General features: G+C 41.6%; 1 protein-coding gene and 1 long non-coding RNA gene across 3 annotated transcripts; both read left to right on the top strand.

The window, feature by feature from the left end:
* The first annotated feature begins 29 nt into the window (after positions 1 to 29).
* Positions 30 to 12,988, top strand: LOC137481990 (uncharacterized). 2 transcript variants are annotated; one of them, XR_011003821.1, is made up of 5 exons: positions 30 to 107; positions 1,179 to 1,351; positions 1,524 to 1,617; positions 2,005 to 2,114; positions 9,014 to 12,988. It is a non-coding gene; the product is annotated as an uncharacterized lncRNA (long non-coding RNA). The 2 variants fall into 2 exon arrangements; XR_011003820.1 differs by lacking the exon at positions 30 to 107 and having other exon boundaries at positions 124 to 1,351.
* A 2,710-nt stretch (positions 12,989 to 15,698) lies between these two features.
* MNS1 (meiosis specific nuclear structural 1) lies at positions 15,699 to 24,624 on the top strand. The gene is made up of 10 exons (XM_068204040.1): positions 15,699 to 15,849; positions 17,025 to 17,114; positions 17,309 to 17,436; positions 17,918 to 18,020; positions 18,909 to 19,138; positions 19,866 to 20,082; positions 20,161 to 20,268; positions 21,022 to 21,279; positions 22,200 to 22,325; positions 23,898 to 24,624. The coding sequence occupies exons 1-10, from the start codon at positions 15,724 to 15,726 to the stop codon at positions 23,994 to 23,996; spliced, it is 1,485 nt and encodes a 494-aa protein (XP_068060141.1). The 5' UTR covers positions 15,699 to 15,723; the 3' UTR covers positions 23,997 to 24,624.
* Positions 24,625 to 24,929: the final 305 nt, after the last annotated feature.

The following is a 24,929-nucleotide window of genomic DNA, read 5'->3' as shown; positions in this document are numbered from 1 at the left end:
ACCTGCTGTCTGATGAACCAGTCTTGCCTGCCTTGGTTCATCTACAGTGCAGGCAGCTCAGGATGCCAGCCTTGTATTTGCACGTGAGTGAACTCCAAACAGCTCGGGTGCAATGGCTGGAGGGCTGAGGGAGGGCTGGCTGAACAGTCCCACACAGAGCTGTGAAGCCGAGCGGCACTGGCACTGGCACTGGCACTGGCATTGGCACTGGCATTGGCACTGACACTGGCATTGGCACTGGCATTGGCACTGACACTGGCATTGGCACTGGCACTGACACTGGCATTGGCACTGGCATTGGCACTGGCATTGGCACTGACACTGGCATTGGCACTGGCATTGGCACTGACACTGGCATTGGCACTGGCACTGGCACTGGCATTGGCACTGGCATTGGCACTGACATTGGCACTGGCACTGGCATTGGCACTGGCACTGGCACTGCCCCAGGCTGGCCTGCGTGGGGCTTTGGGCAGCCTGGGCTAGTGGAAGGTGTTCCCGCCCATGCAGGGGGTTGGAGCTACATGATCCATAAGGATCCTTCCTTCCTACCCAAACCATGCTATGATTCCTTGATTATATTTGATTTTACAGCCTGTATATGAGAGAGGCTGCTTTCTCATCAGTCAAGGCTCACTTTTTGTGATGAAGTGGTACTTAAGCACTTAGGTGTTGACAAAGACAGGGATAGACTTAGTTTAGTAAGTGATGTATGGTCTTGTGAGGAAAAAAAAACAGTAATGCAAGGAAAAGATGTAAAATGCTTCATCTGAACAAAATCACTCCTAATCTGCCCTTGCTTTTTATTTTAGCTACTTAGGGAACTGGTAATTAACAATGCTGTTTTAACTGTGCAACTTCAGCCTTTCAATCCCAACCCCCGTTATTGTCATTTTTCACTTCACAGCTGTGTGCAGAAGCCCAAACCAGTATACATGGTATACTTTTTGCAAACTAGGTAAGAAAAAACTATACCCTATAAATATTACCAATTTAACAAAAAATCCTGTAAGAAGTTGACAGTGGGAGGTTGGAGAAAGGAAGGATTTTAATGGATCCAAGTCTGACATATGAAGAATAAGCAACTTTCTAAAATTAGCCCTAGATGAACATCAGATTAAGCAGAGAATATATCATATCTTTTGTAGAAACAAAGTACTGTCTAATTTCCATTCCAGTGTTTTCATTTACAAGGCTGTTCCTGAGCAAGTGACCAAGGCATAATACTCAAAATATAGGGAGAAGCAGCAGTCATATAGAACAGAAGATTTACTTTAGAACAGTACAGACAACTTCAGAGTTACCAAAAAAAAAAAAAATCCCTGCAACACACTTTGCTTGAGTAACATGAGTAACAAAGATAGGTTTTGAATCTTGTTATTATTTTTGATGGTGTAAAAGTCATATTTGCATATTTGAATAACCAGATTTTGACATCTCATCTAAAGCCTTTTCCTGACATAACTTAAAAGCAGAGAATGCACAATTTCTAATAATAAAAATCTTTGCTCTTTTTCACATAGGCACATACTAGTAAAAAGAGGCTACCTTTGCATCAAGCATAAAGAATAATGTTGTCTTGTTCTAATGTGTCAAAATATTCTTTAATGAGGAAAGGTATATAAAATGTACAAAGCAGGATAAACCAGCTACTAATACCTTCATTACTGTCTGTCAACAAATGACAGTCCTATCAGTAAATGAATGAGCTAGCAGGGATAAATGGACAGGTTATAGAAATAGCTTTCACAGTGATCTCTAAACACAGAAAATGCAGTTGAAAGCTTTCAAATTTCAATGCAGTCCTTTTGGCAGTAGGAACGTATGAATGTGTCAGGTGTCAAAAATGTTTTACTCTTTATGTTTCATAATTGAGCTTTGTGTATTTTTTTAAATTTTAAATACCCCTTGTGAAATATCAGTGAGTTTTACCCATTAAGACTTTGTGGCCACCAGCATTATTATGGACCGTGGAATTCAGCCTATTAATTATACTTCTAACAGGTTGATGGGGTTTTGGCCTTCCACAATTAATGGATCTCTTTGTCTTGGTTGAGGCATATCAGAGCTTAATACCATGAACAAAATGCTGATTTGACCTCTGGTTCTAGGAGGTAATGCTGGGACACAATATTTTTGAGGCTCATTCCAGTAATAAAATTACAGTTTTAATGATGGCTCTGCAAATACATGGCAAATGGAAAACACTTCTAAAACAACATAGCTTCCATTAAACCTCTGGAATGACTAAATCCAGTAAATTGTTAAACACCAAAGTTGTTGTTGTACTTTAGTTATTTAACACCTGCCTCCCTCCTGCTTTAAGGTATAATCAGCATTAGAGATACTATTGCTAATCAGGCTGTCAAATCTTAAAGCACATATACAGTTCTTGCAGCTTTAAAACTGTACTGCTGCTGCTTCTTTAAAGCTGCACCTGATGTTTACCTGAGAAGCAGTGAAAGGAGACTGTATTTCTCATAAATTAATTTATGAATATTTATACACCAGATGGTTTTCAAGTGCTGGCCAAAATGGATGGTGTTTAAACCACAGCAATTGAGAAAGATGGAATAAACTCAAGGAAAATATCCATCATGGGGTAGTACATTTGTGACTTCTAACAGCCAAATTATTTATGCATTTGGAAGCACATTCTTGAGCTTCACATTCTTGCTTGTGCATTTGATCATGTAGTTAGCCTGTGCTTTTAAGAGCATTTTTACTGCTGTATACAACACAAGATTAGCAAAGGCTGAAGGTATGATGATGCCATTAATATGAATATCTGTCCATAGTGTCCCTCAGAAGTCATTCCATGACTATGCATACTTTGAAAGATGAAATCTTTGAGATGTGGGCAAAGAGGGAGCAGGGAAAAGTAATAATTTACTGTAAAAGGTGCATTCCATCCTCCCCTTAGTTGTGTCTATTTTATGCAGTTTAAATTAGCTACAGTACATTTATTTTGATGTATTTGCCAAAGCACTTTGTCAATTCCCAAGTAGCATTTGCTAACAGACTGAATTTTGGTGCCATCATCTGTTGGCCATGTACAATTGCAGCATGGGCAGATGGGGTTCCTGAAATACTTCTTGTACTGCTTGTTTCACATCCAGCTTCATTTCTTGTGCTCACACCTTATGTATTGTGCTTTTAAAAAACAAACACATACAGAAGTCTATACAGTGAAGCAGCCATTGTGGGCTGTTGGGCCGGATGTTATATGTGAATATTGGCACAGACAAAAGTCTTTTTACAGGGAAATAAACTAGACAGTGTGAACTCTAGAACTACATCTATAAAGCTGATTTTTACATAGCCAGTTTATGTAAAAAAATGTATAGCTGGTCCTGATATTAGGCAGCAACAGTATGTATTGAAGTTATTTTTCTGTTTGGAAACTTCTGCTTTGTTTCAGTCAAGAGTTTGACTTGCATGAGGAAAACTATTTGAAAGTAGTTAATAGTGACTTAATTCTGCTCTAGAAAGTAGAGTTCAAACTCCAGGTTTTTAGGGGTAAAATATCTTGCCAGTAATGTGTGTTTTCTTCACAACTAGCTTCTGCAGAAAGATTGATTTCTTTGCTTTACCAAAGTGGTGTCTTTACATCCAGCAGATCATCCAGAGACAAGATTTAACATGATTCTTACTTGCTGGTAGTAGATATATATACTGTAATAGGGCTTTTCTAGCTGTGAGGTGGTGTAGTAGTAAGAATCCTATCCACATTTGAAGCTTAACACTAGGTGAAAAACTTCTCTCCATTTGTAACTTCAGCCTCCATTTATGAATTTTTATCCAAGTCCAACAAAAGAAAAAAGTTTGAAGATGCTGGAGAGATGTCTGGCCTAAGAGTCACAGTTGTCACAATGAAAAATGAGCCTTGGCTACACCTCAGGGCTATATGCCTGGTGTTTGTGGATGCAAGTCATTGTCCAAAGACGTCTGTGTCTGAGTTGATCTTTTTCCATTAAGAGGCAGTGCAGAGGGCTGCTGACATGATCGCACCCTGAGGTAGATGTTTCTAACTGGCAGGCACACCTGCCTTCTAGCCATCACCAGTAACAAGATTTTGGGAGATGCTATCGTCTGAGTTTTGCTAAGATGGATCCCATACAATACTGTCACTACATTTCTGTCTCTGAGAAACAAACTCTATCATGAATATTTACAAAAGATTGTCAACTGAAAATTAGTTTCTTGGAAAATCCCTGAGCAGCATAATGGAAACAGGCTCAGCTCTGAGCAGAGGATCAGACCAGGCAACTGCCAGAGTCCAGTCCACCCTCAGCTTGTGTTTCTGGGTTTAAAGGTGGTGGTACCCTTTCTCAAGGGTGAGAACCAAGGGGAAGGCTTTCTTTTGTAATGTGTGTGGGATTGCTGTGTTTGATCCTTAGCAACCAAACAGATATATAACATTTACAACTCAGTGACAGATCTGTGCTGCACAGTAAGCTGCCCAGGTGGACTCAAAACTTGTCACTGATTCTTGCACTCTCTTAATCTTCCTGTTTATTCTGTGCTTCATTAAAGTCAATCTCTGCTGGACAGACTGTCACTCAGGCTAGGCTGGTCCTGCTGGCTGCACTCTCTGGGGATCACCCTTCATCCTGATAAATGGTCTATTAGGAGAGCACGTGTCAGAGAGAAACCCTTCGTGAAGCTAAATAGATTAGAGCCTCTTCCTCTGAACGGTCTCAGTGGAATGGGTAGGCGTGATCATTAAAGTGGATTTAGAATGAGAAGATGCTATTCCTCCGGATAGAAATTACTCTGAGTTTACAAAGGTATGGATTAGTTCTAGTAAATATATAAGGTGAAAACTCCCAATGTTAGAATTTGCCACCAGAACAAATGAAAGCGTGATGGTCTGGAAGTTGCTGAACTTTCGCATGGTGCCCCCCTGGGAATTTAATAGATCCTGCCTTTCTTTGTGCTTTTGTAATACCTTTCTATACCTACTGCAATTGCCAGCATGAAGGAGCTGTACAAATTCAATATTCTTGCAGTGCAGCTTAGTAGCTGCAGGTACATTAGGACTGGTAAATTGACCAGTAAAGGGACAGGATTTCTGCTTTTTACAGACATCCTATACCCCAGCTGTGGCACTGGGAGTCATTGCTGCTCTGTCCCTGACCCTCTAAATACATCATGGTAACAGCAAGGCCAAAAAATCCCTTGCAAAAGCAAAGCCTGCCTTTGAAATCACATTTACAAGTGTGACTTAGTGCATGGCATCACACACCCAAATGCCTCTGGTCCATGTTCTGGTGCTGCCTTTACCTGGTGCAGGTTTCCTCAGGTGGGACGTGGGGAGGAGAGAAAGGCTCAGGTTTCTCCTGTTTCTTTCTCTGGAAGAGAAGTGGAGTTTGGGTAGTGGTAGGGATGGGAAGATGAGCTCAGTTGTTGCTCTGTGGTTAGTGGATGTTTAGCAGAGGTTGCCTCTCTTTTGCAGACCCTCGGAGGCAGCTTCAAGCTCCCAAAATTGTTTTTTTTTTTTTGTAATTACTTTTAAAATAATTTTTTTCTCCTTCACTTTTATCTTCCTTTTCTCTGCCTTACTTAGGTGAGGGTGAAGTGAAAATGGATTCCAAGCTTTTCCACACAGCTCTCTGAGTCCTAAGCAGCCTTTTCCATTGGCAGCAGAAGTCTCAATGTTTCTGGTCTTGAGCTTATTCACTGCTCTGTGGATGTTTGGTGTTGCAGGGATGCCTGTGGGAAAGGAAAAGCCTGTGTAAAGAGTAGGCAGGCGAGATCGTGGTGCTTCTTCTTTGTTGCTTGAAGGAACATGCAGAAGCTCTGATTTTCACCCTTGTTGGAGCCAGTCCAACAGAAACATCTCAGTTCTCTTGGCACCAAAGAGAGTGGCAGGTCCTCATTGGTGGCATTTGCACCAAAAATGGGGAGGGAATGCTGCCAGAAAACTCTCTTGTGAGAAGAGTGGCTATCACCTAGGGAGAGGATAGAAAAAGATTATGCTGAGGAAGTTAATTTTAAATGAATTAAAGGAAGAGAAGTTCAGATTTTCTAGCAGAGCATCTTCCAGAAAAAAATCAAATAAAATAACAAAAAAGTTATAAACGGCAAATTCGCCATTAGTTTCAGTGAAGGATTAAGCAAATATGTAGACTTTTTAATAGTAGCAATAAAAACCTACAAGGATCATAACAATATTCATGTTGTAAACTCATGTAATCGCTTGCAGTTATTGTTCCTAAACTGCATCTTGCTTTTTGCAACAGTAATATATTCTGTGTCTGCCTGGGAAGATTTGGTAGACAATGACTGCAATGATGGTACAAAAGTTGAAAGAGGTAATGTGGGGGAGTTGTGGAAGACTCTTTTCAGCTCTCTTTTGTTGTCATTTATTTAAATGCAAATCTTTCAGGGGGAAAAAAAGTCCAAAATCTGATAAATATTCAATAGCCTTGGTGCATTCATGAATGTGAGGCTGAGGTTATGGAAATGGTGAGTCATACAGAAACTTGTCCAGGGAAACAAGGCACTTCTGTGAACGTAAGAGCAGGGTACAGCAAACTCTTAAATTAAGCCAAGGCCTAGAGTGTGTTTTAGTGTCTTCTAATATGTGAATTTTAAAGATACACTATGTAGGAAAATAGTCACTTTGGTCATTTTCAGGCAGACCTAGGCAGCGCTGTATTCAGACAGCTGTAATCAGTGCAGCCTCTGCTGCCAGCTCCAAGAAGGACAAGTGCCTGTGATGTTACTGTGAGAAGAGTAGGTGACTACAAAGCCTGGGACCAGGTCACAACACACAACTGGAGTCGGAATTGAGGGTGTAGAGGGTGGTGTCCAGGAATGTGGATCTGCCGTGCTGTTTCAGGTTCCGGTTTGCGCTAGTGGAAGAGCTCTCCCCAGGCCAGGATCCTCTCCCAGGGCTGGACACAGTCTGATGCAAGCAAGTGCCAAAGCTCATTTTCCCCTTCTGTTCCTTGGTGAATCAGTGTTTGTACACTGTGACTTTGTCTCCCTGGGCAGCATGCCCCAAAATGTGGCCTGGGGAGACCCTTCTTTTCCTCTGTCAGTCCTGAAGAGGGGTATGAGAGACAGCTCCTCCACCTGAACAACGTTATGGAATGCTATAAATATGTTAATTCTCTAATTTATTAAGGTTAAAACTTACTTGACCTATTTAAAAAATGTTGCTGTTTCCAAGGTATCAACAATTTAAAAGGTACCTGAAAGAGACCCACAGAATAGCTTGGGTGTATGTCATGAATGTCATGTTATTTCATGGCTTTACATTTAAGCATCTTAATTACCACATCTCATTACACTTAGAAGATTACCAACTAGAACAGGTTCAAAACTTTGTGTAAATGAAATCTGCAGGGCATAAAGGGAATTCACAGTAAACATCTTTTGTAGTAGAGATGACACAAAAATGTGTGGTTTGGTATTTGTTGTGTACTGGTGTTCTTATTCTTGTCTATTTGTTATGTTTCTGCCATAGTTAATTTTGAGTTCATTACAGAGCTTTGCCTTACAGTATAACATAACTTATATTTAGCATTATTATTATATAATTTGCTTGTAAGCTCTGCCTGTTTTATTGTTGAACTATACATTTTTAGCAATATGATTTAGAAAATAAATGTCAGCAAATGTCTAAGATTTGTTTCAGGTTTTACTCAGATCAATTTAAACTGTTCAAATCTTAAATAAAGTAAAATACAGCTTAGTAGAGCCTGTAAATGTAACCCTAATATTCATTTATCACTGACTAGTACTGGCCAGAAAATTACTATTAAGGAGGGTTTCCATACATTTTGGAATGACAATAATCTCTTTTATTCATGGCTTCTGGAGGAAAAAGGGACAAATTCTCTATCTGATGCAGTTGAGGGCATGGAAGATGGATCTTCTATATCCAAAACTACTGGCTACTTAGTATTATCTATTATTTAAGATCTATCTCACTTTATAGTCTACACTTTCACATCCCACTTTGAAGGCACATTTTGCTTATTATTGGTTATCTGTTTTCTTGCTTTCAGTTAAGGACAAACTGCTACAGGGACTCAGGCTTCTGTCCTCAAGCAAAAGGTGTCCAGAGAAGGATTTGCACACCTTCTACACCTTAGGTCTGGCCTGGCTGGACACCTTTCCCATCCTAGGCTGTGTGCAGAGTAACAGAATGCTTTGCCATGACTTGCTAAGCCGGCCTGGGAGCCAGGCAAGGTGGATGTTTGCTGCCTGGAAGGCAAAGGCAGTAAGTTTTTCAAATACTAAACAGCAAAATACTGAAATTCAGAAGAAGAAAGGCCTCCCCCCCACCAAGAAATTAAATTTAAAATGTGTAGTCCTTCAGGAAACTATCATGCATTGCATAACAAGCAGATAAGAATGAATTGTTCCCTTCAAGTCAGTTTTAAAAAGAGGAAAATATTTAGAAAGTGAATCTTGCAGCCTAGATAAAAGCAATTTTGTTTTATGCAGCTGCCAGTGAGGAGTCCTGCTGCAGTGGTAACTTGAAAGTCAATAAACATGAATTATTTACATTAATTATTTAGAAGACACAGGATAAAAATAAATGAATATTAAACCAGAATTAATCCACTGTATAAGCTCTAAGGAATGTGTATGTGATCCTAGCAAATTGATTGTGACATCCATTTGGAATCCCAGTTTACATACATGAAGAAGGTGTAAGTGAATGTTTCATCATCTAATTGTAAATACATTTTAACTAAAATGCATGAACTAACTGTTCAGAATCACGTAACTTAAATTATAATATCTACAGTATATAAAACCAGACATGTCTGGCCAGATGGTGTGAGAATAAGGAGTGACTGGATTTCAAATAAGTAACAAGCAACTAGATATCATGTGCTGTGGAATTCACCTGACCACCACACATTAAAATAACCTGCAAAAAAGAGATGAGGCAGTTTAAGAGAGAGGTTTCTACATTGGAGGAGCAATGAAAAATCTCATTTAACAGAGATACTGGGTTAGTCATAATTTTTGCTTCTTATGTCTGCAGAAATCAGGTCTCAACAGAGCTCTTGGATCCTGGAGAAACCTGATGAGAGATGTCATTCCAAACCCACTGACAGAGAAGGAAGAAGAGTAATAGTACTCACATGTAAATGAAGTGAGGCAAGCCCTGGAAAATGCTTCACAAGAAGAGGAAAAACTGAGGAATTAGGAGTGTCCAAAAGAGTACTTTGTAGTACAAACACCTGTGGGATGGGAAGAAAATACTAAACAGGTAATGGAGATCAGAGAGGGTGGAGAGAATACCTCTGAAAATACTACCATGAGGTTCTTGAACTACAGTTGTATCTCTAGTAAACATCTGAATAGATACGGAGTCAGGAAATGGTTATTTATAAGCTAAAGCAAAAAGTCCACGGGTATGGTTTTCAAACATACATACTATCTGAAGGGCAAGCCTGTGTAAAATGTGTTCCAAACGAACTTGGTTAAAATTTCAAAAGTATGGGTGGTTGGTAATGAGAATTTCTAGCATATCAGACAATAGAGGAAAAGTAGAAACTGCTCATCTTAATATATCTTGTAAAATTCTATAGGTCACCCAGTTTCAGGTCATGTGCCCTTATTAAAGCACCAAACATGTTTCTGGGCTAATTACAGTAAAGGCACAGTTGTTCAACAGTGGTGTTTATCTGTTAGTTCAGCATAGTGATCACTGATTCTTGCGTGAGTGACTGAAAGGTTAAGTTAGAGATCTTCTGAAGAAGGACCTTGTTAGCCATAAGGGACAAAAGGAGAGGAAAAAAAGGACTGACAAAGGTTGTATACAAAGAAGCCTTTAATGAAGATTTGCCATAAGGCAAGATAATAGTTCTTGAGTGTTATGAACTGCAGAAACTGCATGAACACATTATATTTTAAACACTTAATCTGTATTACAAACTATGTACATTCTTCTGCTAAATAAGATGAATTGGGATTCAAGAAGCAGCACATCCTGACAAATCTTCTCCTGAAGGCATCCATTAATATAAATCAACAGTAGCAATTTTGTTTGATCATTTATTTGCAAGAATCATTAAGGTTTATTAGCATAATTATTCCCTGTGGGACTTCATGTCACATAAATGAAAAATGGCATTATCAATATTTAAAAGATAAGTATGTAATGTTCAGAGTACTTAAACAGTACTCTGCAGGTGGTGTCCAGCTGTAGCAAATTAGATTAGATTTCTAAATTCTAGAGATATAACTAGAGACAAAACTAGGTTCCTTATTGTGCAAGGTGTAAGCACGCAGCCACGCTCTGTAGTTATTCATTACTGTACGTGTGTGGAACGCTGTTTTCTGATTCCAAGAAAGCAACTTGACTTAAGATACCAAGGGGAAGTGAATGTTGCTCACTGGTGGAAATCCTTCTATAATCTTGTCTTTTTTTAACAGTTCTTATATGCTGACCTGAAATTTTCTCAATGAAACAAGTCAGCTTTCTCAGTGGAGACATGGAGAGAGGCCCTGCTTTCCTGCAGGAGCTCTGAAACCAAAATCAGTGGTGCCTCTGTACCAACTGTGATCATCCTGGTACTACCAATGAGCTTGGCTTACAGGAGCACTTTTGAATGAGACACGAGGATCGATGCACAGCAAAGCCTGTGGGTAACGCTGTGGTGGGAACATTTCACAGACAGAAATCAGTGGGCTTTGTCTGGCCCACAGCAATGCAGAGCTAATTCACCGCTTCACTGAGGAATTTTTGTTGGAGCACAAAATTGCTGTTTTAGCAGCAGCAAAATCAGTAACCACTGTGTTCTCTTCTCCTCTCTAAAAGCTCTTGAATAAAACATCAGTGATTTTACTAAACATGCCCCAGGACTCCTCCAGACACATCCCTGTGTGGGGCAGGGAAGCAGAGCCTCCACCAGCCTGGGGCTCATCATGACACTCTGCCAAGGCTGCTGGGCAGGAGGAGATGCCAGCATAAGAGATGGATGCAGGCAGCAGAATGACTTTCACCTTGCTCTCAGCCCTTTCTGGGACTGATGTTTGTTTTCTGTTATTGCCCTTCAGTTGCCCTTTCTGTTGGTTGGCTTGAGGTTATGGCTACAGATTAATTTAATACTCTGTTGTTGGCAGCAGACATCTTTTTTCTTACTATTCTGCTCTTTGCTAAGCTCCCCTTTGGAGCTCCTCAGCTTTTTAATTATTCACAAAAGCTGAACTGAACTCTTTGGAATTAATTGTGTTTGGTGGTATGTTGCAGGAATGAAAGGGGTTCTGCTTACTTTTAAGTACATTTCCTGGTGCTTTCAAGTCTGCACTCAAGTTAGAACACATGGCCACACCTGGACTTGGTGCTTCCCAGGGAGGGGGCAGTCCCCAGGAAGCAGATGCCATCTCACTCTTATGCTCAGTGTATACTTTTTTATGGGTGCTGCTCTAGGAAGAGTAGTAAAGCTTAGCACTTAATAGCATATTTTCAATATGTTATTCAGCCTTGGAAATTATAAATCTTCCTTCCAGAGGTGTATGTTCTGATGGCATTGCATACAAAATACTGAAAAGGAAACCATGTTCAGTGCTTAATGACAGCCAAAATCAGCTGGGGGGATGATCACTGGGTGGAGGCCATGACTGGTTTTAGTTTTCCCTCTGCCCATTCAGCTGGGCACTTTGGCAGACAAGCTTGCAGGCTGGTTACTCAAATACCTCCTCTACACCCCTCACAGAAGAGATGAGGATAGGCTAGAATAGAAAAAAATCTAATGATTCCTTTCAAACAAAAAGCTACAAATAAAGCTTGTTATCTCGAAGTGCACTTTTTGACAAATACTTGTATAAGAGGTCCCATGTAAAAATCTCAGTAAATAGATGCTTTTTTTTAAAACATTTTACAAACAGAACTTTCATACTCATAAACCTTTAGATTCTCTTCTAAACATCATTTCCATTCAGTTTCCTAAGTAAGGACTCAGTCCTTTTGCTTGAACTTAGGATGTCTGGTCTCATTTATTGGTTATGATAGGTAAGTGGATAAAGGTCTTGCTGCAAAAAACAGAAGTGTCATTATAGCAGTGTTTTACAACATTCTTTGCAGAAGAACTATATTTGCTGTCCCTGGACCAGGTATTTAAAAAAAATTCATAGAGGTGAAGCAGAAAGCCTGATATTCTCAGCAGAAAGCACTTGTGTGTTCCTCTCAGAAAACTGAGTCCTACAGCTAAATACTTATTAAATCCACATTTGTCTCATCAGAAACAGATGTATTTTTGTTGAATACATTTGAATCACTGAGTATTTTTGTTCCTTGTATTTTAGTTTAGAGTCCATAATGTCATGAGGAAAAGATTGCTTCTGCCTACTGCTGCTATGGGGCATGTTTTCCCTACTGCTGCAGGATAATTTAAAAAAAAATTAGTGTTAAGGCTTTGTTGACAGTGATAGCCCCTTAGCTGCTAAATCTGCTGTCCCATCCATCACTAATCTCAAGCAAAGCAAGCATTAGTTTCTCTGTGACTTATCTAGGTCCTTAGTAGATCAATAGCACAGCTCAGATGTTTCAGTCTCTTGCCTGTTAATTCACATTTATCTTTTCATCCAATGAAGGTAAATTACCTCACAGAGAAGCTGTGTTATCCCCAATAGTGGTTTATAATGTTGCAAAGTCAGCATGACCCACATATCTTATCTCAGCTGGAATGCATTTATCACTGTCTCATGTTATGATCATCTGGTAAAATGCCCTAGAAAAGAGGTAAACCTGCAAAATGGCTTCACCGTTTTATTTAATGACCTTTCCTGTTTTGTGTTCCTGTATCACCTTCAACTGAAACTGCTAAATAAAGGGAACTTACTTTTCCCCTTTAATGCTCCATTTCATCGTTTCTACCATTAGCATTTCTCAGCAGTCTTCACTTTGCTGTCAGGAGGTCATCAGTGGGTGCTGATACTGAGTTTAAGAACTGACTCATTTATTAGGAAGCTGTGTTAACCCTGAGAAAGGACTGCTGAGTTTAACTCTACATTTGTACAGTTGGCTGCTGATTACCTAAAAGCTTTTCAGGCTCTAGGAGGGTTTAATTCTCTTAGGAAAAAGAAATGAGGATCATGTCACTGACCAATAGCTGTAACCACGCTGCTGCAAGAAGAAATGCTCTATGCAACAGGAGTTTGGTAGCAGTTGTGCAGCTGGGACTCATTCCTTTCCATACTACAGGAAGGTAGATATTTCATTATCTGTTATTCTAAAAACTCTATAATGGAAAGAAAACTTAAATGTAAACACACTGGATTTCTAAGAAGTCTGACACAGCTGGTTGCTGAAACAGTGCATTTTTATTCTCCTTCTTTAAAAGAGCAGAGCAACTCTGTCTGCACTGAACTCTGCTCTGCAGTGTGAAATTCTTGGGTCTTTAACTGAGAAATGAATCAGTCCCATCAAGGAGCTCTGCTTTTTGGCATTAGGAGAAGGTAGGTCTGTTTTCAGCACAGTGCTCCATTTCTTCCCAAATAAGAAGGTGCGAGGGAGGCCCCTCCAGGGAGCAGTGACTTGCTGTGACTGCAGAGCTGGGAGGAGGAGCAGCAAAACCAGGTGCTTCCCTCTCAGGTGGAGGAGGAGCACCCGACTGAGATGACCTTGATGAGGAGGAGAACAGCATGTGCCAAGAGGGCCTGGCACAGAAATGCTTGGCCAGGTGCAGGTGAGCGGAGAGCCAGCAGGGAGGTGCAGTCAGAGCCCGGGGCTGGAGAGCAGCAGTGCTTACCCACTGAAAAAGGGAAGCTTCTGGCTGGAGGTAAAGGGAGGGAACAAAAAAATTAAGATGCCCAAGCTTTAGGACAGCAGCCTGCGGTTCCAGGGGGTGCTCTCAAGAGATGAAACCAGCAGTTGTGTCTAAGTTGATGGAAACAATTGTTTTCTACCTCTCACGTATTCCATTGAATGCAAGAACAAGGCGAGGGCATATTGAGTGTTTCTGTGGAGTTTCTGGATTATTTTCCCCCTCCTTGTTCTCTACATGGAGTGACTATGTGCTGGAAGGTTAGTTACCTTCCTCTGGAAATCTGCAGGCACAGTTGACTGAGCCGTCCCTGTGGCTTAATTTATGTTGGGGAAAACAATCAGGCCATTAAAGGTAAGAGATTCTCAGCACAAACTGCTGTAAGATATTGAGGACACAAGAATTCTCTGGTTGCATTTTTTTTTTCTTTCTTGTATTTTAAGCACACTTCAGCAAATGTATGGGAAATAAAAGAACAGTCAAGGCTCCTCCAAGGACTGGAAACCTCAAAATATTTTTTCCATTGGGAATCTTTCAGGGTATTAGTCCTGTGTTCTGACTCTTCTTTGAAAGATACACTGCTAACAAAAATTTTACATGCAAATACAAGCCACCTCTTAATTTTAAAAATAACTTTGTGAATTGATCCATTGGTCTGTGGTATATATTTTGCTCAAGCATTTTTACTCCCACTTTTCTGTCTGAGTGCCTTACTGTCCTGGAGAGTGACTCAAGGTATGTTTGTACTCTCCTTTTAGGGGGTTGCTGTTCCAAAAAGAGGATGTCATGTGAACAAAGATGACATTTTACATCTCAAGGTTATTTGCTCTTATTTCCTGAAGTGAAGGGTAATTTTGTTCTTTTGTTTGGTAAGAAAGGAAATTCTGTTTATTTCCAGTGTGGCATATAGGTGTTTACTGAGGAGAAGAGACAGCAAAAATATCTTTTGCATCTTTATGCCCCCAGTCCTGCCACCTCCAAACCTTGAGCACTCAAAGTCACTGCTGTGCCAGAGTAGTTAAAAGATTCCCTCTTTTTAAGTCAATGCCTTGAAATCACTGGGGGATTGGGAGGTGGTTGACATTTACTTGTTTCCTTGCCTAATGTTGAAAAGAGAAGTGTAGTGGTAAGCCACTTGCAATGACAAACTAGGGAATGTTTATCTTTTTTGTCTCATCTCTGTATCTTTTTAAAGACATTGTCTCCTGTAGTTTATTCCTCCCTTCCCCAAACATTGTGGGAAAACACTTTTCTCATTAAAGAGATAGAGAATAACCAAAGCTTCAGAAAGAATTCCACCAATTTGGGAAAATTTGTAAAAGATTTTAACTAAGTGTTCTCAGCCCAAGAAATATAGACACATCTATAGACAGCACTGCATCAGTAGAAACAATCAGACTTGTTATCTAATTCTCAGAGGTGTTCTTCTCTTAAGCTTTATTAATTTTAATTAATTTTATAAAGTAGGTGACATTAATGAATTTGAAATACTGCTTTAAATAAGCTTAAATATCTTTAGTTTTACTCAGCTATGTGGAAAAGAACATTAAGGTGAGGAAAGTGGGTGGGGAGAGTTTGGGGAGTTGGGTGCCACAAGGTTGATTTCCTTCCTGGGGGCAGAGTCAGTCCGGGAAAACTGTAGGGAGCAGCTGTGCTCTGTGTAAGGAACATTGAGGGCTGCGCTTTTTTCAATAAAGCATACTCTGTACCAAGTCACTTTACCAGAATCATCTGTTTTGGTGATCATGGTTCCTGTTCTGGCTGATGTGTTCTGCCCTGTGCCTGTATCTCCCTTAGCTGCTGGAGATTCACCGTCATCGCTGTGAAGGAGATAAATTCCTAATTAAACGCTGCCCCCTGGGGTTTGTGTTTAGAGGCGAGTCAAGCGCATTTATTTAAAGGCACCATTCAAGAAACGCGTCCGAACGCCATCTTTCCGACTCCCCTCGCGGTGACGTCACGCCGGCGTGGCCCCGCCCACATGGGGATGATGCGTCAGGGTCGGCTCGCCATCTTGGCCAATCAGCGAGGGCGGTTCCCCGGAAGTGAAACCGCGTCCTGGAGCCCGGCGGCGCCGCGCGTTGCCACGGCAACGGTCGGCAGGATGGTAATGGGGGGGACCCTGAGGGGACCGAGACTGGGAGCGGCATGGGGAGAGGAACCTGAGGGGAGCGAGACTGGGAGCGGCATGGGGAGAGGGACCTGAGGGGAGCGAGACTGGGAGCGGCATGGGGAGAGGAACCTGAGGGGAGCGAGACTGGGAGCGGCATGGGGAGAGAGACCTGAGGGGAGCGAGACTGGGAGCGGCATGGGGAGAGGGACCTGAGGGGAGCGAGACTGGGAGCGGCGTGGGGAGAGGGACCTGAGGGGAGCGAGACTGGGAGCGGCATGGGGAGAGGGACCTGAGGGGAGCGAGACTGGGAGCGGCATGGGGAGAGGGACCTGAGGGGAGCGAGACTGGGAGCGGCGTGGGGAGAGGGACCTGAGGGGAGCGGGACTGGGAGCGGCATGGGGAGCGGGACCTGAGGGGAGCGAGACTGGGAGCGGCGTGGGGAGCGGGACCTGAGGGGAGCGGGACTGGGAGCGGCGTGGGGAGAGGGACCTGAGGGGAGAGCGAGACTGGGAGCGGCGTGGGGAGAGGGACCTGAGGGGAGCGAGACTGGGAGCGGCGTGGGGAGAGAGACCTGAGGGGAGCGAGACTGGGAGCGGCGTGGGGAGAGGGACCTGAGGGGAACGAGACTGGGAGCGGCGTGGGGAGAGGGACCTGAGGGGAGCGAGACTGGGAGCGGCGTGGGGAGAGGGACCTGAGGGGAGCGAGACTGGGAGCGGCGTGGGGAGAGGGACCTGAGGGGAGCGAGACTGGGAGCGGCGTGGGGAGACGGACCTGAGGGGAGAGCGAGACTGGGAGCGGCGTGGGGAGAGGGACCTGAGGGGAGCGAGACTGGGAGCGGCGTGGGGAGAGGGACCTGAGGGGAGCGAGACTGGGAGCGGCATGGGGAGAGAGACCTGAGGGGAGCGAGACTGGGAGCGGCGTGGGGAGAGGGACCTGAGGGGAGAGCGAGACTGGGAGCGGCGTGGGGAGAGGGACCTGAGCGGAGCGAGACTGGGAGCGGCGTGGGGAGAGGGACCTGAGGGGAGCGAGACTGGGAGCGGCGTGGGGAGCGGGACCGCGGGAGGAGCGGGGCCGGGGCTAGCATGGGGAGCGGGGCCGGCAGGGAGGCGGCATGGGGAGCAGGTCTCCGCGGCTGTCCTGCGCCACCGCCTCTCCCTTGTCGCCCGCAGGCATCCGAGGAGCGGGAGTGGGGCAGACGGGCGGCCCGGCTGCGGGCCGAGCTGGAGCGGGAGCGGCGGCTGGATGAGGCGCTGCGGGCGGTAAGAGCTGCGGGTTTGGTCGCGCTCAGGGTGGGAGAGATGGCTGAGGAGAAGAGTTCTCACCTTTGCCTCTCGAAAGCTTTTCCCATTAACAATCATTTAATGACTTGTAAAGTCTTGCTTGACTGCACAGTCTCCTTGCCTTCTCCCAAATGTGCACGGGCGAGAGTTGGTACGGAAATTGTTCTCATCAGGCAGAAGAGGACAGAAAGCAGAGAGCGCTGCAGCTGGAGCGAGAGCAAAAGCTGGCGGCTGAGCTGGCGAGGCGGGACCTCGAGAAAATTAAAGATGAGAAGATCAGGCAACAAGTCAGAGCAAACAGGTAATTCAGAAATTTCCCAGCTGTATCAAATTGGCTGCTCCTTTACCAGATTTGGGAAAGCTGTAGCAGGAGTGGAGACGATTCAGACCTGGAAGGAAAAGTTACTCTGAGATCAAAGTATGATAATAAGTTAATTTTAAGCAAATTTTGTCAATAAAAAAGATCGATCCACAAAATTTTCATTTTCAATATATGTATATGTACAATTTGGCATATCTGTGAGCATACATATGTATGTACATGTACCTGTGCTTATATGGTTAGAAATGAAGTATGCAGAACTGTTGGTAGCACATGTAGAAATATAGGTAACTCTTGTTTTTAAATGTTTTTTTTTCTTTTTCTGCTCTTTAACTAGAGCAATATTTTTCATAAGGGTTGTCCCAATGAAAAATACTGTGTTTAAATACTGATGGAAACTTAATTTCTTCCCCTAGATACTGACCCCCTTGTAATAGAATAATTTTTTTTTCCTCTCCAGTCTTGAACTTCGAGAGTTAGAAAGAAAGCTGAAATCTGCTTACATGAATAAAGAACGAGCTGCACAGATTGCTGAAAAAAAAGCTATTTACAATGAGAAGATGGTAATTAGTGCATCCCAGCACCTGAGTCCCGTAACTCTTTGTATGGATTGTGTAGAAGATTTTTCCTTTGACCTTTTTTATCTATATTACCTTTTTATTGTTTGAGCATTCAGAGTTATTGAAAATACATTTTGTGTTATGAAGGAATAATTAACCAGTAATAACTAGCTACAAGAAAAAGGTTTACTTTGCCATTGCAATTGAAGGAGTAGTGATTGAATTAGCTGTATGACTGGTTATAGTTGTTATTTTACTGGTTTTGTAGTATTTATCCAAGTCAAAACTATGATACCCTTTGTACAGTAAGTGTTTACAGTGGTGAATCATTACCTCAGAGTCTGGTTGTTGAAAACAATGTTACTCTTTCCAAACAGTGATCTGGGTAACTTCAGAAAGACTTGCAAATTTATATTTATCCATAGAAAGATATTGGTGATCAGGTAGATGATGTTAATGCTTTATACAGGGCTCAGTGCAGGCAGTTGCTGTACAGCAATGTGCTCATTGAGGGTGTTCTCTGTAGCCCAGCCTCATTCCAGTCTTGTGCTCATGTGAGTGAGTCCCACCTGTGCTCAAATGCTCAATACTTTGTTCTTTAAGTATTTTTAGTGCTCCTCAAGTTGGTCAGATCTTGCGAGTGCCCTTCAAGGGTTCTACTGACTGGATTAAGCTATTAAGCACGTTAAGGCTCTATATAGATTGTGGTGGAAGACTTTCTTATCTGGCAATGATATAATAATTATATATATATAATAATTATATATATTATGATATATATATATATGATATATGATATAATGAAATAATTCCTTTCCACACTGTATTTTTTCATTACAAGCTGTAGTAGTGAGAGTGAAAAGGACTCTTGCATTGCATTTTTCCCCCTAGAAATGGGAAGATGAAGTAGCCCAAGAGATGAAGGAAGAGTATGACAGGTATCTGAAAGAAGAAATGTCTGCAGAACTGAGGCGAAACCAGGAGAAGAAAACGTACCATCAAGAGCTGGACAAACAGGTTGAGCAACAGGAGAAGAGGAAGCAAGAGGCTTATGAAGAGTTTCTAAGAGAGAAACACATGATTGATGAAATAGTAAAAAAGATCTATGAAGAAGACCAAATGTTAGTTACTTTGAATTATTATTATTTATTAATTTAAAACAAAGCAACTCATATAATTCTGCACATAAAGCTAATTTGTATGCACCTATTCCATATACACTAAGGCCCATTTTAGTTTCCCTTGGTCACATTTTAGTAACAAGAGACTGACTTGCATGAACATTCCTGCTGAAACCTCAGAATGTCCCAGTCACTCTTGTGTCCTTGTTCCCCAAATATGAAATTCAGCTTATTTGCAGGAGGGCTTCTATTGAGCCCATCATGTTGGACACAGCAGCATATTACACATTTCTGCCTCTCCTTGTGTCCCTGCCTTGCCACCAGATGCTTTGTTTGCATGTCTTAGGAACAGGGCAGGAAGCTTCTGAGGACAAGGTATTGTGTGTGGCAGGGGAGAGTTTAGTGTAAATAAAAAGTTTAGGGGTTGTGGTGCTATTGGGCTTTCTTTTCTTCTTTCTCTTTGATGGGGCATGTATAAAATGCAGCAGCAGTGTGTACTTTTGTATACAGTCTGTCTTCCAGAAAGGTGTTAGACATGAGATTCCCTTCTTGGGGCAGTTTAGTACTAAGTGTTTTCAATTTAGCTTTCTAGTTTCTAGCTGAATGGTTAAAGAGAGTAATTTAAATCTTAGTCTCAGGAATATGTTGTTAATGGTGAGCATCTGGTTAAATGTTACTCTGCAGTATGTAAATAATTATTTGAACAGTTTTTTTCCATCTTCGACAGGGAAAAACAACGGAAGTTAGAAAAAATAAGAGAAACTCAGACATATATTGAAGAGTTTATAAAAGAACAAGCTATCTGGAGGAAAAGGAAACAGGAGGAGATGGAAGAAGAAAATAGGAAAATTATGGAGTTTGCTAACATGCAACGACAAAGAGAAGATGGTTGGATGGCTAAAGTTCGAGACACTGAGGAGAAAAAACAGAGAGTTCAAAACATGGTATCAAAAATTGAAATTGTAGAAAAAAATGTTGTATGTTTTTGTCTTTCATTTAGAAACCTTTCCTTCTTGTAATAGGTTGCCAAGACCATGGAAAGAGAAGAACAGAGACGTAAAGAACAGGAACAAATCCGCCAAGATCTGTATCTGGAAGAACAAGAAGTGATGGAAAGGAGGAAGGAGATGGTAAGTGCTAGCAGGAACATGAAGGATTTTTTTTCCACGCTTTGGATTTCTAAGTCTGCAGTGTTGTTTGTGACTTTGGGGTTTCCAGTTATGTTCTAGCACAAAGTATTTATTTTCAACTCTATTTTCTAAATGTTCTCAGTCAGACAGGCAGTTTATAGATTAGCTTAGGTTTTGGAGGGAAAATTGTGTACTTTGAGTTTCCTTTTCTGTTCCTAACCTATTTAATTTCAAACAGAAAGGCAAGTGAAGATTTTGAATACCTCTTATGGCCCCATTTATACATTTATTTATCTTGTGAAGGAGAATATCAGTAACTTTCAAGTTTAGATTTAAGCTAAGCAGTTTAATTAACTGCTTTTCTTCTGCATGTCTATTTCCTATGGGCCTGGACACACTCTGTCTTACCTTGCTGTGGGTGACAAACAAAATGTAACACAGGTTGAGATTCCAAACACTGCCATTTTAATGTGTTGTTCAGGATGACTGTCTTGTTGATTCCCTTCATCATAGTGGGAGAAAAATCTCCTTTGGTTTTGGACTTAATTTTGAGAATCTTCTGATGTTTGCCAAGCTGATTAATACTAGACAGCACTGTCAGATATGGAATGTTTGCTCCAGTTAGTTATGCTAGAAGTTAAGAGCTACAGTAAATTTATTCCAAGATAAATGGAGTAGATTGGCTGCTGCTGCTGCTGAGAAATTTTCCAATTATTTTCAGTAATACTGCATTTTACTAAATTTCCTTTATAGGCAGAAATTGAAAAGAGAATAAGGCAGCGCCTAGACTTAAGGCAAGCATATGAAAAGCAACTTGCTTTAAAGGCAGCAGCAGAACAAGCTATGAGAGAAGAGGAGGAAGCTCTCCGGCAGCGGATTTTGGCTAAGCTGGCCGAGGAAGATCGCATTGAGCAGCTGAACGCGCAGAAACGGAGGATGAGACAGCTTGAACACAAAATGGCCGTGGAAAAAATTCTTGAGGACCGTCGCCAACAGTGTATTGCAGAAAAAGTAAGAGTTTCACATGCACCTTTGTTTGAGCACAGTGTTTAACATGGGAATACTTGTGCTATCCTAAGGAACAATGCTGGTGTTGGTAGCAAAAGATGATGGGAATTGCAGAGAACAGCAGGGGGAACCGGGACTTTGTTTTGGTTTCTAACAAGAAAAACGTTTTTAGAGCTAACTTTTTTTGTAGCACCATAGGTTGGGGTCAACAACATTCCTGCCCTCCTGTGTAGCTGTGTACTGCAAATACCTCTTCAGGAGCCATGAGATCAGCAACACAACTGCTGTCCAGTTCCACATCCCTGGTCAGCTGCACTGATAATGACACGTGAAGAGGGGAAGGCCTAGCCTTGCTTTGAGATTAAGTCTCTTTTATTGAGATCGGAGGAAGAAAAGGTGTAAGCTGAAAGGAGGACATGGAATCCCATACTGCTGTTTTCAGACCTGTGTATAGGGTATAAATCACCTGTGTAATGTGAACTGCAATTTCCAGTCATCAGTGTGAGAATTCATACCTATTGTTCCTTTTCCTGGATTAGAGCAGGAGGGCTGGAACAGACTAACTCATTTGAGAGCCAAAAAGCCACCAGAACTGAACATTGCCTGCCTTCTAAAGGGCTTCTGACACCAAACACTTGGATAGCAGACTCACCCCATGACCTGCCATTCAGTTCTCTCTTTTGTCTGAGCTTGTTTTCCAATTGCCAGACAGGTATTGTTTAAACAATGCTTTGTGGGGTTTTCCATACACTTTTCCATCCTTTTCAAGAGAATTTCCTGTGACCAGGAATGAATAAGTGGAAATTCAAAATTTACTCCGCTAAAATATTTTCTCTTTATGCTGTTGTGGAGAGTGGTGGAAACAAATGTTCACAAAGCTGAAACAGAACTTAGGAAAACTTGTTACAACTTGTTTATTGTAGGAGCGTGAACTTAAAGAAAGAGAGTTAGAGAAGAGAAGACAAGAAAGTATCCGTGCAATTATTGAAGAGGAGAGACAGAAACTCTTGAAAGAGCATGCATGGAAATTGCTGGGTTATCTTCCTCGAGTAAGTGAATTGTATTTAAAATACTTTTAATGTTTGTCCTGTAAATTGGATTTCTCCTGGATAGTTCAAGGTGAAGTTGCAGAACTGTGGCAGTTCCTGGAGTCAGTGGATGTCCTTACCATGTCAGCTCACCTGCACTCACCTCTTCCTTTTGCTTTTGACTTGGGACTCGTTTACAGCACTGCCCTTTGTGCTGAGGGGCTTTGGGCTCTCTGGCACTATTGATGCCTTGTACAGAACTCGCTGAAAGCTTCCACACCACTTTGCACATCCGGTGTTTGAAATATGGAACCTGAGTTCTACAGCAGGGCTTCTCTAGCTAGAAAGGAGTCCACCACATCTTAAAACCTGTTTCCACCAAATTTCTCGGTTGGGGTTTTGGCAGCAATTTCTTGCAGCTCTCTGGCTTGTCTGCCAAGTATTCCGTAACTATGAACTCTGCAGCAGTGCAATGAACTGCAGCATTTACAGAAGCATTACAGAGCTTGCTCTGTTCATCCCGGTGTTTTTGAAAGTTATAAGATGGAAGCAGTTATTGCAATAGGAATAAACTACAATTTATTTTGTGTTGTGATTCATAATTGCAAAGATCTCCTAATAGTACACAAATGAACTCAGAGCTGCCTTAGGGATGTAAAAATGCATTTACAGTAGAGGGAACTATGCAGCTGGTAAAAGAAATTCTGCAATGCTGGAAAACATTAAGTAGAGCCGAGGTTAACTTTAATTCTAATATTACTACAGTAATTGGTGCAGGAATTTGTAACACTTGGAGTGAGTTGCTCTCTAATGTGGATTTAATTAAGGGATAACTCATACTGACAAAATTCTGATAAATTTTTGTGGTTTGAATTTGCTGTTGTAGGAAGCCTTGGCAATTTCAGTGTCCAAGGCTCATATGTGTGCCATGTATAATGTTCTACTTTCTTGTTCTCTGCTTCAACACTGTGTCTTGAGTTGGGTGTTCCTACATCACATTACTTCACTCAAAATGGTTAAACAGCAAAGTGCTACCAAATAGGAAACTTTCCAATATAAATGCAGTTTGTAACTTTTTTCCTCTTTTTTAAGTGCTGCAAGGTATGTTCTGTGGATCATACATATTTTTAGCAGTAAATTTAATTTAAAATTAATTAGAAATTTAGATTTTTGCCTGAAGCTTCTCTTCTCAAAAATGTTGTTTTTGATTAAGTTGTCCAGCACTACTTGGTTTCCCAAGTTATTTCTTTGTATGAGTTAATTCCAGCACAGGTAAAGGGGCAGAAAGAGCCCCAGCCCAGCCAGGGCCTCTTTTCACTGCAGTTGCTTGGTTTTACTAAACCTGCCCCTGTGCTGTACTGACTCTAATCACTCCTGTGAGCAAGAGAATGCAGCTAAATGTTGTCTTTTGGCAGGAAAAAAAAAAGGGGGCACCGATTTGTAACTCACCTGTTCAGGTTTTGTGATGCTTTTCAGGCTTGCTTTAAAGGTAACACAGTATTATGGATACCATATTTTCTTCCATAGAAAATTCCAGAGATCCATAGTAATCTCTGCTCTGTTTTCTCTGATGTTTCTTTCCTATTAATGCAGGGAATACTCAAAGACGAAAATGACATTAACATGCTTGGAGAAGATTTCAGGTTGGCTTACCAGCAGAGAAGAGGTAATGAACTTTCAGAAGAGAGCTGAACCTTCCCCCAGCTCAGCTCCTGTTTTGCCACTAGGTGTCATCTGATTCCCAGTGAAGACTTCCATTTGCTTTTAACAGTGAGGAATTCCTTTTTAATAGCATTAACAGCCTTCATTTTAAAACCAAAGTTCTAAATGAACGAGCAGTTAGTTTTATAGAAGTGTGTGCTTGTGTGCTCCACTTGCATTTTTCACCAATAAACTGTTCTGGAGTTCTCAATTATTCTCAGTTAGTCTTGTAGTAATGTTAGAACTTTGTTATTGATTACAATGTTGAATAATTAAATTTTTATGGATGTGATGCTTGTAGAGCACCTGTGAATATGGAGTCATTGCTCCTGCCTGTAACCCAAAGAAGCAGCTGATGGCCAGGGAAAGGTTTCATACCTTCACCTTGACTGAAGAACAGTTTACACAATACAGCTCCATGGGACTGTGGAGTCTGTCTGGGCGATGAGGGGCAAGTCTCATGTAGGGTTATGCCAGCCAGGGGCGCTAAGATGTAACAGCTAAAACAAGTTATGGTCATTTCTATAAAAGAGCTGTTAGTGCTTAAATTAGATGCCAGACCAGCTAGCTTTGAGGGGAGATCTGTTACAGAGAACAGACAAGGCCAATTTTCCAACCACGTGTTTTAAAAAGGACATGACATTTTCTTCTCAAGTGGATCGCTGGTTAGTTTATTTCTGTTGCAACAAGGAATTTTCTGAGACTAAATCCTGACTTCCTTGGACTGAATATGACTGTAAGGTACAGATTTAAATGCTAGAACAGAGCTAACTGATAACAAACTTCACTTGTTGGAATATTCCTTGCATGGTCTGTGCTTCTCTGCTCCCTACAGAATGGGCAGTTTGGCCTGACAATGAAGTAGAAATTTGGGTTTCCTACGACATTACAACACAAGCTATCAGGCTTACAAAAGTTTAACTA

Source organism: Anomalospiza imberbis, chromosome 13 (genome assembly GCF_031753505.1).
Source record: "Anomalospiza imberbis isolate Cuckoo-Finch-1a 21T00152 chromosome 13, ASM3175350v1, whole genome shotgun sequence".
Taxonomy (NCBI): Eukaryota; Metazoa; Chordata; class Aves; order Passeriformes; family Viduidae; genus Anomalospiza; species Anomalospiza imberbis.
This window is presented reverse-complemented; position numbering and strand designations above follow the sequence as displayed.

Excerpts from the sequence above, each read along its gene's own strand:
- MNS1 (XM_068204040.1), top strand. The coding sequence starts at position 15,724 with ATGGGGATGATGCGTCAGGGTCGGCTCGCCATCTTGGCCAATCAGCGA. Across the intron at positions 19,139-19,865 it reads ATCTATGAAGAAGACCAAAT|GGAAAAACAACGGAAGTTAG; the intron begins GTTAGTTACTTT and ends CATCTTCGACAG. Across the intron at positions 20,083-20,160 it reads AACAGAGAGTTCAAAACATG|GTTGCCAAGACCATGGAAAG; the intron begins GTATCAAAAATT and ends TTCTTGTAATAG.